The 16,905-nt window shown below is 40.0% G+C and overlaps 1 protein-coding gene across 2 annotated transcripts in view; it reads left to right on the forward strand.

The window, feature by feature from the left end:
- FBLN1 (fibulin 1) overlaps positions 1-16,905 on the forward strand; it is a 67,547-nt gene that overhangs the window by 16,449 nt on the left and 34,193 nt on the right. For both annotated transcript variants that reach the window (XM_063395293.1, XM_063395292.1), the window contains exons 3-9: positions 5,398-5,533; positions 8,605-8,776; positions 9,809-9,868; positions 11,584-11,685; positions 13,325-13,462; positions 15,003-15,140; positions 16,574-16,717. In XM_063395293.1, coding sequence (XP_063251363.1) covers positions 5,398-5,533; positions 8,605-8,776; positions 9,809-9,868; positions 11,584-11,685; positions 13,325-13,462; positions 15,003-15,140; positions 16,574-16,717 — 890 coding nt within the window. The remainder of the gene's footprint in view (positions 1-5,397; positions 5,534-8,604; positions 8,777-9,808; positions 9,869-11,583; positions 11,686-13,324; positions 13,463-15,002; positions 15,141-16,573; positions 16,718-16,905) is intronic.

The raw sequence follows: 16,905 nt of genomic DNA on the forward strand, positions 1-16,905 counted from the left end.
TGTAGAAAATAGAACCCTTCAGTTAATATAGAGATTTTTTTATCCTACTGAGAGTTAATAGGATATTTCTGTTTGGTAATCTACTAAGTGAAATAATGCAGGCAAATGTTTCATTAAGATTTTGATTCTACTGCATCTCTTAGATGTTATTTTGGCATTTGTATTTTTATGTCGATGATAGTTTGCATTATTTTTGCTGTTACATGCACTTGTTACCTTTAATTAGTGGAGCTTACAACTGGTAGTTTGAGAGGCAGCTTCACAGAGAAATTTGTATTTAAAGCACTTTACTTCCCTCTACTCAAATGGATTGCAAAGTGATTTAACCTTGGTAATTGTAGAAGTGTTGGGTTGATCTTTATTACAGAAAGCATGTGTCTTCCAGGGAAGTCTATCCATGTTTTCTGACTTTTGCATTTATACTGGCACCAAAAGCAGTCTCTTATGCAGAAGAATTGACAGATAGGAAATAAATGCCAATTTAGGAAATACTTGAAGGGTCATAAGAATTACAGACAAAACAGAGGGAGGAAAAACAGGAAACCAAGTTTACTGAACAATCTAGGAGTGAGTATCTTGATGATTTAATCATCGTTTGATTAATGTGAGTTGAGATTCTGCTGTAAATAATTTATTCTTCAAAAGATTTTCATTTTAGATACTCACTAGGACTTCATAGGAACTGGGAAAAAAAGCTCACTAATACTTCATCTAGCTTTTGTGCATAACTGAGATGTAGTTAAGAAATTATCCTAGTGAAATAAAAGGCATGTATTCTGTGAGAGATATGAGCACATCTTGACAAAACTCTAAGTTGATAAACTCAGTTTGGTTGCATTTATTCATGATTGCATGCTCTCCCTGAAGCTTGGTTTCATTCTAAAAATGACTAAATAAAATTGGCACCTTTGTAAAAATCAATATTATTTTACTCCTGTTATGATTTCAAACTGGCATATCTGTGAGAGGTACAGAAAAATCACTCTAGGATGCCATTTCAGACACAAATTGTCAGGGCCAAATTCTGCTGCTAACTGCTGGTGTAACTGGAGCCAGAATGAGCACGGAGGGAACATGATTCTTTTTGCAGGCCCATGAGGGTAATGACACTGATGTTCTACATTTATTCCTGCTGCACAAAGACCTGGGTTCATTGCTCTTGCTGAGGTCTAGGCAGGTGAGAGTAGAGGATTGAGAAACAGGATGCCTTATTGGTCACAGATTTTCAAAAGAACTTGGATTCTGCTTGGACTCCTGCAGGAAGTGGGAGCTGCTGGGGGCCACATGTCAGCATTCCTGTGGTTGTTTAAACCCCAGCTGGGATCCCCTGACCATCCAGGGCAGTGCAGGGTTGTGTTGACCATCTGACTTTAATGCCCTAGAAAAGTGGGGGGGTAGAAAGCCATATCTTGATGCCGGGGGAATTGTTTGTCCTGCATATTTCAGTGTCAGTTTGCAAGTTTAGCAGTTGAACATGAGGGGAAAACATATCCTGAAGTGAGCAGGTTTGACAAAGTTCCTGAAATAAAAGGGATTTCTTGCAGTTACTGTGCAAAGACTGCAACACAGAAGAGAATAGATATGAGTCCTTTCCCCAGTTTGCTTTACAAGAATTTCCATGCTGATTTTGAATCCTCTGTTTAGAATAGTAATAACTTAGTGGTGCCTCAGATTCAGTCCCTCCCTCAAAGGAAGCCTACTGCTAGAGGCTCTTGTTTGTGTGAGGAATCAACTGCCTTATTGAGTCAGAACTGCATCCCCTTGGCTGTTGCCCAACCATTTAAAATACTTCCATAGTAATCACAGAATCCTGGAATGGTTTGGGTTAGAAGGGACCTTAGAGATCATCCCGTTCCAACCTCTTCCATGGGCAGGGACACCTTCCACCATCCCAGGCTGCTCCCAGCCCCATCCAGCCTGCCCTTGGACACTTCCAGGGATGGGGCAGCCAAAACTCTTCTGGGCGACCTGTGCCACTGTCTCACCACCCTCACAGGGAAAATGTCTTCCATGGTAAGGAAAGGATTGGTTTCCAGCCCCATTCTCATATCTGCTGTGCACCCCAGAAACAAAGTGACACTTCTGGGTTCCAGCATATTTGTAGTATTCTTCTCCCAAAGTCCCTTGTGGATCCTGAGGGACTTGTCAGCTGTGTCAGCGTCACTTACTGAGTGTGGTGTGGTTCAAACTACAAACATTCCTTTTTTGTCCTACACAAGATAAGCCAGACCCTGTGTAAAGTTCATGAGTTCCAAAGATCCCTCTGGTTGCTCTTACTCCGTTGTGTTTAAGCTGAAACAAAGCTCTGGGCCCAATATCTGCAATCTCTCACTGCGGTTTCTTGCCCCACACATGATTTTATCTCATTGCATTATCTCTCTGGACAATGTCAGTGTTTATCTCTGCGTCTTTGTGACTCAGTAAATACAAGTGTAGAATTTTAATGAGTAATATATCTGGCTGTCATCACAGCAGATCTTTTCCCATTCATTCATTTTCTTGTGGTGTGGTTAAACTCATGGCAGCTGGAAAGAGCTGCCATTTCATTTTGGAACTCAACCTGTCCAATAAGTCTTCTTCCTTTCTAAGTGAAGAGTTTCCCCTGCACAACTTAATTCCCTTGCCAGAAACAGTCTATCTCCACATGGTATTTGCATGCCTTTAACAATGTGTAGCCTTTCTGGAATTACATCAGGAATAACATTATTTATTAGTGTTTCAAGAATGCAGACTGAAGAATCTAAGGCTGGAAGGCTTAGCTTGTTTTTGCAAAATCATTCTTTTTAATTTTGATATTTTATCTGAGACCTTCCACTGTACACATGAATAGCACTGACATAGCTTGAAGGAAGTAGAATGAGGGAGATAGAGGGTAATAAGAGTAGCTCAAAAAGACATTGTTCTCAGAAAAAAAAATAATTTTAATGATTTTATGAAAATAAGTGGAATAAAAAATAATTAATTATGACATTTGTGCTGGTTTAGGAGTGCATCCTTGAGATAGGAGAATAATAAATGTGAAAATATTGTGGATGTAAGTGGGTGTGTAGATTTTAATTTGGAAGTTAACTGCATGAAAATCAACCACATTTGTTAAATTTTAGCAGAAAGTGAAAGTGAGAATATAAAACATGATTTCTTAACTTGATTTATAATCAAATTATCTAGTAGAGAAGTAACTTTTAGATCAACATCTGAAACAACAAATAAGGATTTTTTAAATGTCTTGGTGATTTTTGTTCACTAGTGAGCCATGAACAAAACTCATCCTTCAGAAATGCATGATTTTATCTGAAATATCTTGAATGAATATCAGTTATGAGGCCTCATGCTCCCAAAGGTTCAATATTTAGTGTAATACAATACCTGCCATATTGTGAATAGCTGCTTATTTTCAGAAAAATTCAGTGCAGCTTGGCTGTAGGATTTGGGCAATGAAGTGTGATTTTATTATTGTTGTTCTCAGAATGAACAAATGGTATTTTAATCTAGTATCCAATTAATGTTTAATTCCTTATTACAGTTGGGTTGGACCACATGACTTATGAATACAGCTGTGGGAAACATTTTAAGAAACTTTCTTGTTTTGGTTGAAATTGCGTGTTTTTCAGAGATTTCACAGAGTTGGCTTGTGTTTGAAAAAACAAAGCCACACCAGGAATCAAACAGATCTACTGAAAGACTGCTGTTGTTTGTTTATTTGTTTGCTTGTCTGTGGCTAACAATCTAGCTCCTCAAGAGAATCTGGAGGGGTAAAGAGGCTGGAAAGTCTCAGCTCCCACACTCTTGGGCTTGGAGTTCAGTTTTTAAAGGCTTCCAAAGCCCTGAAAGTCAGACCACCCCAGAGCTGGGCAGGGAATGGAAATTCTTCTTCAGAGGGAATTTCAGCAACAAAAAAGCTACATATTCTTCCAAACTGGAACTAAATCAGATATCAAAAACTTCAAATATACTGCCAAATAAAGTTACTGTCCTGGGCTTAACTTCTTGCTATGATTTTACAGTCTAGTTTTGAATAATTTGTTCATGAAATTGTCCTGGTTTTTGTTCCTATGCATTGAAATATCATGGCTGTTTTTGTCCAAGTGAGAACACTACAGTCAGACCATTACTAATCATGAAACTGTAGAATTCTAGAGTGATTTGGGTTGCAAGTGGCCCACGTACAATCTAATAAATAGCAATTGGAATCTTCAGGAATGTATCTTGACAACTTGGTCTCACCCACATGCACAGAGATGCGTAATCTGAGTCCAGTACCCACATGCCCCCTGCTTTTAGTTGCATGGCCTTAGAACTGAGGGAGTTCCTCACATTGCCTGGGAGCTGAAAGGTCATTCCTATGGTCCTGGAGAGCAGGAAAGCTGCTCCAGATGGGATGCATGGTAAGGCACTTATCTCAGGTGATGGTGGGAGAAGCCTGTAGCTCGGTAGTTCCACTAACCCGCTGCTCTTCCTGATATTACCAAAATTTCCAGCAGTGGAATAGAGGATTTTTTAGGAGTATAGGGTATTTTTTCTCTGTTTCCCAGTGTCTGTAGCAGAAGGTAGTGGTGGAAGAGCTTTACCCACAGAACTACTGAGCAAAGCAAAGTCACACATAAAAGCAGAGTAGAGAGAGGAGAGAGGTCTTCACTGGGCTTTGTATTCATGTGACAAGTAGCTACCAGACTGGAGGCCACCTCATGCACATTTAAAGCCTCCTCATGCAGATATTTTTTTCCCTGCAGGAACAAGTTTCCAGCTTTTTCACTGATGTTGAGATAAAATAGAATGATTTAATGAGCAGTGTAATGACACTAAGTTTCCTGCACAATTTTATCTTGTCTCCTCTCCGCAGCTCCCTGCCCTGTAATACTTTCCTTTCCCTTGTCTTTCTTTTCCCCTCGTTTGCAATACACTCTGCTGTTTCTCACTGTTCTTTCCCTTGGTGTCTTCATTTTTTCTCCATTATCTCCAGGTGTCCCACAGAACCATGCTCTGGTCTTACTTCCACATACCATACCTGTTGATTTGGGGCAGCAGGTGCAAGGGTAGACTGGGATTGCAGGCTCTCACAAGAGCCAGGGCCTGATTTCTCCCTTCCATCAGACTCCCCAGCCACCAGCTGTCACAAAACATGCCAGAATGCAGACCTGAAGACCTTGAGCTCTGAGGCAGGTGTGGTTGAAGTTACCCATTGGTTTTAAAAAGGTCTTAGAACAGACTGCAAGATAGATCAGCAATGAAACTGTATTAAACATGTCACAGACAATCTGCCTCCTCCCAGAGAATATCTTTATGCAGTGTTCCCACAGAAACCCCTTTCTGCATAACTAGTAGGAGTCCTAATTGTCAAATCTTGCCTCATCTGTCCTTGACCCACGTTGTTCTCCCTTTCCTCCGTGCTGCTGGCAGCATGACCCAGGTGCAGTGCTGCCGCAGCCAGCTGGAGAAGCAGTCCTGTTCCGACGGGGTTGAATTTGCCAACGTGCGCGAGGAGTGCGACTCACACATCGCCAAAAATTCCTCTTGTGAAGCCGAATACTTCAAGGTGAGACACCAGAGGTACTCCTGTTTATCTCTAAGAAATGGAATTGATGTTATTTAGGGTTGACCCTGAAGGTCATTAGACTTGGTCTGCTGTACACGAGCAGTTTTTTCCTGCCTGAGACCTCATGTCTCTGTTAAGGTGGTTCGCTTTGTCCTTCTCTTTGAGGAATGGAGCCCTGTTCAACAGAGCAGGCTGTCATGTTGCATTTTAGCTGAGGCAGAGGGGAGAATACAAAAACATAGTCTGAGTTAATTAATCTTTGTGAATCACATTCTGCTCTTCCACTGCCTAACAGGAACATCCTACACTTTACAACTTCACTGAGGTAGTAGGACCTTTGAAGGTAATCTCTGATCCATGGTGGACACAGGTGACTTATGATCTAGTATCAGTGGACAATTCATCATTTCTTCTGTTGACTACATTTTGAATTTGATCACCTTGAGACATACAATGTCTGGAAGTTGTGCCTTGCTGTGGTAAACAAACTGGCATCATTTTGCCTAAGTTGGTCCATTTTTTTAAGCTTAGGTCATGTCTTTTGTATCTTTGTCCCTTCAAGGAAGCAGGAAGAATGATTTAGTAATTCAAATAGTAGGATTAATTGTAGCCTTTTACAGCAAATGAGACAGCTAATCTTTTCTTTGAATCCAAAGGGATTAGAAAGAAGATAAAAAGACCATATTTTGAGAACATTTGCCTTAGCTTAAATGCAATAGGCATAGGAAATGATGGGTAGAATTTTGTCCTCTGGTTGTTTGGAAGCATAGTTTTTCTAGCCTTGGAATAAAAAAGATGCAAAATGAATGATTAATCTTTAAAATCTTCATCGAAAGAAAGCAATCACTTTCTAGACAGGATGCTGATACATGAGATGTAGAAATCATTTTCTGGAAGTTTGTACCACAACAGCCCTGCAAAAAGGAGTGCAGCTTCTAGAAATTTGACCACCTTCAAGGTACTTGGACATTTTCCCCCAAATTTGTCATAGGTACTTTTCAAAGGTTGAGATACATCCTTATCTCAAAAGTTTTGTCATGAATACTTTGGTTGTGTGTAAAAGGTGAGCACAAAAGTTTTATTGCTTTGAACTGTTGAAAATATTTTTTAACTTTTGTTTAGCTCTTTAAAAGTTCTGGAAAATTCCTCTGAGTTATTAGTGGGTTTTTGGTTAGCATCTAGTTGAATTTCAGCAAGGGAGAGACCTCTTGTGGACAGATACCAAAAGCAGTGTTACCACAGGATTCACACCAAAACTGACAGCTTAAATCCAAATATAAATAATAAGAAACATTGTAAAACTATTGTCAACATAATCAAGAGACTTTATTCATCTAAGGAACTTCAGGTACTTCCTATTCTCACCAAAAATAAATCTTCAAATTTCTCACATGTAACTTTACTCCTTTATTCCTTTGTTTGAGAAGACAGTCAAGGGATTGTGGGACTTCAGGTAGTACACAGCTGTCTACTGTCAATTCAAACATGAGGAGCAAGGCATGGCTTTGAAGCAGCATGGGACTTTGCCAATACCAGGGGAAAAAAATTTGATATTATTATTATTACTGGAGTGATTTAAGAAGCAGAGGCTTACAGGCAGTGAAAGGGTATAATAACATCTTGATTGTTAGGTTGTATCATCTATGAAAGCAGTGATGGTTCTAGCAAATAAGTAAATAGTCATCACAGCTTGCTTCCAGGCAACTGGCAGCCTTTGGAAAATGGCTGCAAACACCTCAAGAACTGAACTAATATGAAGGTTAGTCTTCACTCCGAACTAAAGGATCAAAGGCTTTCAGAACAGGCCAACAGCCAGGAAATTGGTGTGAAAAAGAAAACATTTTGATTCATTATGCCAGGGTCATGCTAGTGGTAGTCCCATGCTGCTTTGTGTCTTGGAATTCCAGAGTGGGACATGAGTCAAAGTCTCCTTATCCCTGCTATGCTGTTCACTTTCTACAGCGGGAGAATTGAAAGTACAGGTGACTTTCCAAGTTCACAGGTGAAATATGTGGAGCTGTGTCCAGGTCTACAGAATCCTGAGTGTGCCCTTCATCAGCTTCTCCACCTTCTTTTGTGAGTCAGTCATGAAATGTTGGCTTTTGAGTTTGCCAGTGTAGAAGCTGTGAGGAAAACTCAGTTGTGATAAACACCAGTTGTTGTGGTTTGACACCGGCCAGGCATCGGGGAGAGTCACTCACCCTCCCAGGCTACAGCTGGGCAGAGGAGAGAAAAATTTATTGAAGGGTTCATGGGTTGAGATAAGGACAGAGGGAAAAACACTCCAAGGGAAAAACAGGCTTGGCTTAGAGGTACAAAGTGAGCTTATTACTAAACACATTTGCTGCTTTCTGACAGCAAGGCAGAAAACTCAATAAATGGGCAGCATCTTCTCAATCTAAAATAAAGGAAGCCTCCACAGGATTAACTTGTGCTGTCCTTGTTTCTGTGGAGTATTCCAGGGCTGCAGTTCAGCATGTCTCAAACAAGTGGATCATATATTACTCCAGGAAGCCATGTCAGGACAGTGATGCTTTTAAATAATGTCTGAGTGTGCTTTTCAGAGCAAAATAGCTCCTCTTTGTGACCTACTAACGCAAACCTTGGACGAGGTGTGTTTCTTTGTTCAAGGAGAAAGTGGAATAAGCAGCTCCAGTCAAACTGAGCCCTGCACTTCATTGAATGTATCCCATTTTAATTAAATTGGACTCGAATGGGAAGCAGGGGTGTGAAGAATTCTGACCTTTGGCTGGTGTTTGAATCCAGGCTGTGCGGGCAGGAGTAATGAAATCCCACATACCAGTGGAAGTGTTGTGGTCCTCCACATCAGCTTGCACACACCTTCACACCTACACAGTGTTTCTGAGAACTGGACCAGTTCTGTGCTTGGCCAGATGCAGAACCCATTGAACTCCACAGCAGGTTAAGAAATTCAAGCCCAAGTATACCAGGAGTTCTTTAAAAGTTTGCAGAAAAATTTTTATTGGTGCCAAGGTGACATAACTACTGACATCATTGTCAAAGGTCACGTTGCTTTGAATTCATTAATATTTTCATTTTCTTTTTAACAGACATGTTGTTACTGTTGTTTGCTGGGGAAGGCCGCCCAAGTTCAAGGACAGAGTTGTGAACCCAACCCGAAGATAGGATACCAGTGTGGAATTGTCTTCAGGACTTGCTGTGGGAAAGATCAAGAAGGCATTGATTTGTCCATCAGTGATTACACTCCTAAAAAAGAGCCAGGTATTTTATTGCATACTTAAAAGAGTGAGACACAAAATGATACTGGATGCAAGGAATGTTTTCACTTTAAATTATTTCAGTTGGAATTCCTCTAATTTGTCATCATATCTCAGTAATTTAGTTAGTGATGCATGTTTTGGAGCTCATTTTCTTTGGGTAGTGATAGCTGGAAGGCTGTTGTTGAAAATAAGAGGCAGAAAGAGGTCACTTAGTTTCAGGTGTCAGAACTTAAATGTACAAGAGCTTATTTTGGCAACTAATGATCTTATCTTGGAAGCTGAATATAAGCTATTAATTTTAATGGCATTTTGCCCACTAATAAATGCTCAATTAAAATGAAAATCAACAAACAAATCTTTGAATTGTGTTGAAAATCTAGAGGGCCTTTGCCAGCTCAACTGGGGATTGGAGAAAATCCATTAGCTGGTTCTTTGGGGAAGCAGTGGGTTCAGGATGTGTTTGGCCCTCGTATGTCCTCATGTGGAGAGAACTCCTGGGATATGTACATGTGGCAGGAGTATCACAGATCAAAACTCTCCAGTGTAGAGAAGTATATTTGAAAGAATGCTGTAAATATGTGCCCAAAAACTTAGGTGTGGAGTTCTTTTTGAAATGAAGTCTAAATAAATAACTGAGGTTAATTGGATTTTCATTAAATCTCTGAGAACCCCAAGCCACTATAAAGTCAGTGGAAGCCAAGCATGCCTCAACAACATGCTTTATGAAAATGACATTAAGCTCTGGTTAAAAGCCTGATATTAAGAACCTGCATTTGAAAATCTCAGTCCATATGTAATCTATGATCACAGTGTGACTTTCATATTGAATCAGTGAGATGGAAAATCCCCCATGGCCACGAGCATTTGAATGTCAAATTTAAGTAAGAAATAGCTGTAAAATAGGTAAATAATGCTTTTTAATTTTGTTCTTGTTTGTCCAAAACCCTGGTGTGAGTTCCATCCCAAGCACCCAGTGTTTCACCTTGAGAAGAAAAGTGCTTTCTCCTCTAATGCCTATCTCTTCTCTTTTTAGTTGAAATTTCAAAGGAGGAACTAGACCAAGAAGATCCTTATCTGCACGATGGCTGCAGAGGTGAGTCAGGTGACTAGTCCTGCTAGCCAGCTCTTTTCTGATTGCTTTCAATAAAGTAAAGCCAAACTAGATCTAGAGATTAGCCAAAGCCTTTTGCCTAGGATAGTTATGAGTAAAAAAAAACCATGAGGAAGAGCCTTTCCAAGGAGTAATGGGCCATTATATGATGCCTAAATAGTTCCTAAATACAGAGAAGGCATTGTCTCTCACAGTGGATTCCATCTTATCCAGCTGAAGCTGAGACAATACATTTAACTTCTACTTAACTTCTAGTGAGTAATACCTCAGAAGTGTCACCCTTGAACCTGTGGAGTACTTTGAATTCTTCAGAATATGGTGACCCTGTATTAAATATGTGCATCTTTTATTCTTCTCCTGATGTTTGAATATGAAATTAAACTTGTTTCTATCTGAAATGCATCACCTGAAAAAAAGGAAGACAAAAGTGGCTATTGTCCTGATTAGTCATGCTGCTCTGCCTCCTTGGAAGTGTGCATTTGGAATATTGCTCTGCTAAGTATTCTGATTTATTGCCTGTCACATGTGATTTACATGTCTATAAACCTAAACCCAGAAGTGATTCATTGTTTCCTTCCAGCATTTCAGAACTCAGAGATGTATTTAGGATAAAATCAATTTAATAGGCTTATAATTCCAGTTGAAAAATTATTTACTGTGCTCAATGTTCTACATCTGTTACACTCTGGAGAGAATGGGAATATCTACCAGGTCATTAGTGAACCAGAGTCAACAGTACCCCTCCTCCTTGACTCCAGTTGCTAATTACAAGAAATGACATAGAAATATGTGTTACATATTTTCCTAGTATTATTTCTTCGTGCAATCAGTTGTGGTATTTCTTAGTTAATCAGCTGCCTGCAAGAGATGGATTGGTATTGCTAATTGCCAATTGGTGGTTCTGTCTACAGTGTATTTTCTGATAAACTTGGCATGCCAAAAGTACTTGTCATTTTCTGAACAGGGGAAACTTGGATTTCCTAGGCAATGGAACTTCCAGCAATTTATTTTGGAGCACCTTCATGTTATGTGGGGAAATTAATTCTGTTCTTCTAACACTTCCACTACAGGTTTTAGTGTCAGGATGGAGCTCACAGTATTAGCAGAGATTCAGAGAGCAGAAGCTGTTGATCTCAACCACAAAACTATGATTCCACCTAATTTTCAGTGATGCATTAATGGCCCTGTCCTCATTAGAAATCGTTGTACTTAAAAATTATTTATAACGTATTATAGCTGCAATTGCTCACATGGATTGTGCCTATTTCACACCTTTTGTTTAATACTCATCTAGCCATTCTAAAAAACAGGACATGAGTTCTGTTAGTACTAAGAATATCTGCAGCCTTTCAACAAATATTTATTGTTGGAAGTATATAACCTTTTCTCAATTTTTGAATACGAAACATTTTTAATATTGATTTCTATTTTAACAAGGTCAGAAAGAGTTTTCTTAATGATGAGCCAATTTTGGGGTAAATTCTCTGCAGTATTCTCTTTCTGTTTGTCAGAATAACCCTTCTTGTATTAATTTTTAGAGTTTTCAGTGCTTAGCCCTTTCTTTCTTTTGTATATGTGAATATACAGCTTATGAAACTTCTTTTCTAAATAAATCAAGTATCCTGTAAATTAATGGTTTGTTTCAATTTCTATGAGAAGCCTCTTAATTACACAAGACCTCTTAACATATCCATTAGGTGGAGGTCCCTGCTCTCAGCAGTGCAGAGACACAGGATCGAGTTACGTCTGCTCCTGCTTTGTTGGCTATCAGCTTCAACCAGATGGTATCACCTGTGAAGGTAAAAGAAATAAAGCCAATGTTTTGATTATAAACATTCTTGTTTTAAAAGAGCAAGAACAGATACAAAAATATCCAGAGAGAAGAGACCAGAATATGCTTATGTCAGCTGGGGAAAGAGGTGAAGTCATAAAAAGTTGATTTGAATGGAGTGTTGAAATGAGAATTGCGGGAAGATGAAGTTAAGAAGGGCCAGTGGAAAAGGTGGAGAATTTAGAATGGAGAAGAGGCAGAATTTGAATTTGTTGCTGTGAATAAAACCAAGATAGAATACCTATTCTCTTGTAAAAGTGAATTGTTATTGATAAGGCAGACAAAATAAATCTTTAGCTTGTCGAGGACACAACTGATGGAAAGGATTAATATTCTGGATTCCGTGAGTGACATGGGAATTGTCAAGGAAAGATTGTTGGTTTCTCCCAGAGAAAGAACTGGTTCTTCCTCCTTTTCCTCCCCGGTGCCGAGCATGGTCAGGCTCTGAACAGGGAATGGTCACGGCCCCAAGGCTGCCAGAGCTCCGGGAGCATTTGGACAAGGCTCTCAGGGATGCACAGGGGGGGATTGAGGGGTGTCTGTGCAGGGCCAGGGCTTGGACACCCACCTGTAGGTGCCTTCCAACAGTGGATTCTAATCTGTGACATCAAATGAAACGGGCTGGGACAGAGGGCGCATTTGACTTCAGGCATGTGCAGTGTGACACTTGGTTCTGAGCTCGGGAGCCCAGGCTCCTTGTTGCTGAGGGATATGAGCCCTTCCAGGGCACAGCTCACCTTGCCCATCCTGCATAGCTGTTCAAGGATGACAAGTGTTCCAGATGAAGACTGCCTTTTTCTGTCAGTGACTGCAAATGGAATCTTAAGTAGCTTAGATACAAGCTTCAGATTATAAAATAACTATTGATGATCGGTCAGATTAACACTAACCTACCTGGACATATAAAAAGGAAGAGCTTTTACATTTAATTTACATGGATGTCCAATTTTCTTATGCATTCAAAGTTGAAATAAAAATAATTTACAAAGGAAATGTCTATCAGTAGCTGTAAAGCAGAAAGTCACAAGTTGGCTCAGACAATCTCTCAACTATATGTTGGTAGGATGCAGAGTGAGGTGAGGATTTCTGAAAGTTTGCCTCATTCATATAGTCACTACAATCTGACCATGAAATCACTGAGGCTGGAAAAGACACTTAAAGTCATTGAGTCCAAAATAAACCAAACACTGCCAACTCCAGCAGCAGACCTTGTCTACACATCCTAGCTCTAACAACTGTAGACACGTCCAGAGACATCATCTACTACTAGATTGAGTCAGATGATGTTGACTCTTTGCTCTCACTCAGTTAACCTTCCTCTTCTTAAGTACAGTGAGTCAGCAAGTCCTGGTACCAACATTTTCCAGAGGTGAGCTAGAGCAAACCATTTCCATTAAATGCAACTCCACAGGGCCCAAATGTCTTTGCTGGCTCACACCCTGGCAACAGCTGTAGTGGGATGTGAGGGTGAGGCCAAATCCACACCTTTGTGTTCAGAAGCTCAGAGGAAAGCCTGGCTGGAGGTGTGCTTTCGATCTCATCTTCTCATCATCGTCCTTCTTATTTACTCTCTCTCATCTCTTTTTACACAATTTTTTGTATTGTAGATATTAACGAGTGCATCACTGGCACACACAACTGTGGGATTGGCCAAACCTGTGTCAATACATTGGGATCCTTCCGCTGCCAGCGGGACACGAGCTGCGGAACTGGCTATGAGCTGACCGATGACAGTCGCTGCAAAGGTACGTCCTGTGCAGGGAAACTAGAATCCTCCAGCCTAAGTTCAAAACTCTGCACAGCATCATGTCATGCTCTTTGGCTTTTGGTTGTTGTGACAGCTTAAAGAGTTATAAAAGAAAGGCCTCATGAAATCAGGCCTGCTCCAATAAATTGCCAAAGTTAACCTGTCACTTCTAAGTAATTCTAAAAAGTTCCCATGTGAAAACAATCTTGGTATGAGGCCTGGTTAGCATAACAACCTGTTCCTAAGTTGAAAAACAAATGCACCTGCAATAACAAGGGATTTGTCCCATGAGAATCAGTAAAAAAATATGTAAACAATACAAGACTAGAGAGATTTGATAGACAAGTAAAATACCTTTTACTAACCAACAGAGTAACTGGCAAGAAAGCTATTAACCAATTCAAGTTGCGCACAAGGTCTGTAAAACTGTATAAAATGAGCTGTGAAAATAAAGAATTGGCTTTTCCTGCATGAAGACAATGGAATCTGGGCTAACATATTACAGTATTGGTAAATGCATGTGTAACTGAGACACACAGACTTCAAGGACAGCAGTTTTCCCACCTGTCACCTTGCAAATAACCAGATCATGCAGCTGGGGGCTGCTGCAAAGACTTCCAGGAGAGATAACTCTATTTCACACTGGCAGTTTGTGTTGCATGTTAGGAGCTGGTCTGGGGGCTAAAACAGGTGATTACAAAACCCAGTTCAGTATTAACCCAACCTAAACTTCAAATGGTCTCCACACTCATGTTTTTAAGTCACACAAAACACTAGGGCTACTGTTGTATCAACTGCATGAATGAGAAAGCTGAGGTATCCTATTGCTGGAGAGTTTCTGTATTTTGATAGCTTTAGGAGATTTCATCCCATTGCCAAGTGGCAAACATTAAATTTTGGTTGCTTTATGTGAACGTTAGTGAGTGAAGCCTCATTTGCCCTTGTCTCCTTTATCTGCTTTTCATGAACAATAATTTATTCACAAATATTTATTGTCTGTTCTGGACTGGAGTAAAAGTCATATTTGTGTGCATTTTTAAGCATGATAATGCAGGGATATTGCAAGCCTTAATATGGATGGGAATCCAGAATGATTAATTCACTTGTGAAAGAAATGAACAATATCTGCATTAGATCTAAAGTTAAAATTAAAATTGCACTTGGGTAATTAAATCTTCCTGACTTCAAAGCTAAGCACACTGCTGTATCAAGGCTGAGCAGTGCTGAATGTGATGCTTTAGGTACTCTATAATAGTTTTGAATCATTTAGTTGTCAGAACTAAACTGGTAAAGCATAATATGCACAGACACACCCCTATATACAATATTAATAATGAAATTGTAAAAAAATCTTAACCTACCTGGTCTTACTGAGATCTTTGTGAGGTCATAAGTCAGATTGATCCTGAATCACAGAATTCCAGGAAGGTATGCTGAGAACTAATCTATGTGATGATTTTAACTATGTCTTATCTTTTAAATGTAATGAAAAAAACCCGTCCAATTCCCGCTAACAATTTTTTTTTGTGATGTACCAGATATTGACGAATGTGAGACTGGTACTCATAACTGCCCCCCCGATTTTATCTGTCAGAATACTCCAGGATCTTTCCGCTGCCGACCCAAGCTACAGTGCATGAGTGGGTTTATACAAGATGCACTAGGCAACTGTATTGGTAAGGCTTGTTCTTATCTTGGGGAACACTCAAGTGTTGCCTGGGAGAAAAGTTGTATTTCCACTGGGTGGGTTCTGAGCTTCTCAAACTATTCTTCACCTGTATATGCATTGCTCTTTCCTTGATCCCACAGGTAAGAGTGACAGATGAAAGCCATTTAAATAAAAGACTTAAATATTAGGTTGCTTTTTAATGAGATTTTGTTCCCTAAGGTGGCTAGTTGCTTAATTCTTTGGGTGTTTTATCTGAAACAAAATTTGTAAAAAGATTGTGATATATTTTATCTAACTCTATCCAAAAGGTTCTAGCCAAAGCTTTGTGTAGAAAGCTGACATCCTCTGCAACACCCTTTGATATTAGTCTGTTTGGTTTTACAGGTATGTAGGTCTATCCAGACCTGTCCCATGTTACAGCCCATCAAGAATCTTATTGTGTATGAGAAAGATGGGACAGTTATACTATGGAGAGGAGTTTAACTTTAAAGACTGATGACAATCAGGCCAATGCCTTGTTTCCAAGACTCCCCCAAACCAGAATTATAACCTTCATATAAATACATTAAAATTACTGGTTTCCAGCAGACTCTATATGGATTTGTCTAATGTGACCTACAAATCTATCAGTTATTCCCTTGAGTATTATCTTCAAGTCTCAACTCAACTTTTAATTCCCCCATTGGCATAGCAAATCTTGGACTTGTGGAACTGGCCGAGCAGCAGCAGCAGCTGCCAAGTTGCACTCATTATCAACCCCTTGTTCTCCTGTAGTGTTGAAATCTGACACTGGAAACAGACTGAAAACAAAACTGCAGCCTTTAAAAGGAGGGGGGCCGGTGCCTGTGCACAGCACAAGCCCTTTGAAGGCCCATGCCTGCCACAGGTAGTGCCAGGTCCGTGGCAGCTTTTGATTAACTTGCTGTCATGGACATCAGCAGAGCCATATCAATTTGCAGCAGCAATCGTTATGGCTCATAAAATGCATTGGCTCAAAATATTTTGGCAGTTTCACAGCCTAGCTTTACGAGCTGGAAATCAAATCTCGCTCTGTGTGGAGTTGAGGGGATTTTGTTGTTGGATTTATGACTCTGATCATCATGTAGAAACTAAGAGCTCAATCAGAACTCAGAGTGAGGCAGAACTGCTTAAGCTGGTGAACTGCATTGATTAGCTCTTTGCATGTTTAGGAAAGACTTTTAAGGGCTCTGAAAAAAATTGCAAGTTCTATATCAAATTTCCACTGCTTTTCAGAAGTATCTGTGGCTTTTATACCTCCCCAGTCTTCACTCTGGAAGCAATGTATCAGTGAAACTAAATGTCATGAATAGTTATCCTCTCCCACAGGCAGAACTTTTCTCTGAAGGGTTACATAACGAGAGCATCTTATCTTAAACCTCTTGAGACTGGAAAGACTTACACTGATTTGTGCTCTTGTAGATATCAATGAGTGCCTGAGTACCAACATGCCCTGCCCAGCTGGACAGATCTGCATTAACACTGATGGCTCCTTTACCTGCCAGCGAATCTCACCCAGCTGTGGCCGAGGTTACCATCTCAATGAAGATGGAACGAGATGTGTAGGTGAGTGACAGTTGGGAAGAAAAAGCAGTTCTAAGAAAATAAATCAAATATCTAATTTATGTTTACCAGTTTACCACTTTTCCCAGGTTTTTATCATTCCCATACTCAATTCTTGGTCCTGTTCTTTCCCTCATCGCAGTCCTAGCAAGTGAAGAATGACAAGCATGCACCCTCTGTCCTTCATAAAA

Source organism: Prinia subflava, chromosome 4 (assembly GCF_021018805.1).
Source record: "Prinia subflava isolate CZ2003 ecotype Zambia chromosome 4, Cam_Psub_1.2, whole genome shotgun sequence".
NCBI lineage: Eukaryota > Metazoa > Chordata > Aves > Passeriformes > Cisticolidae > Prinia > Prinia subflava.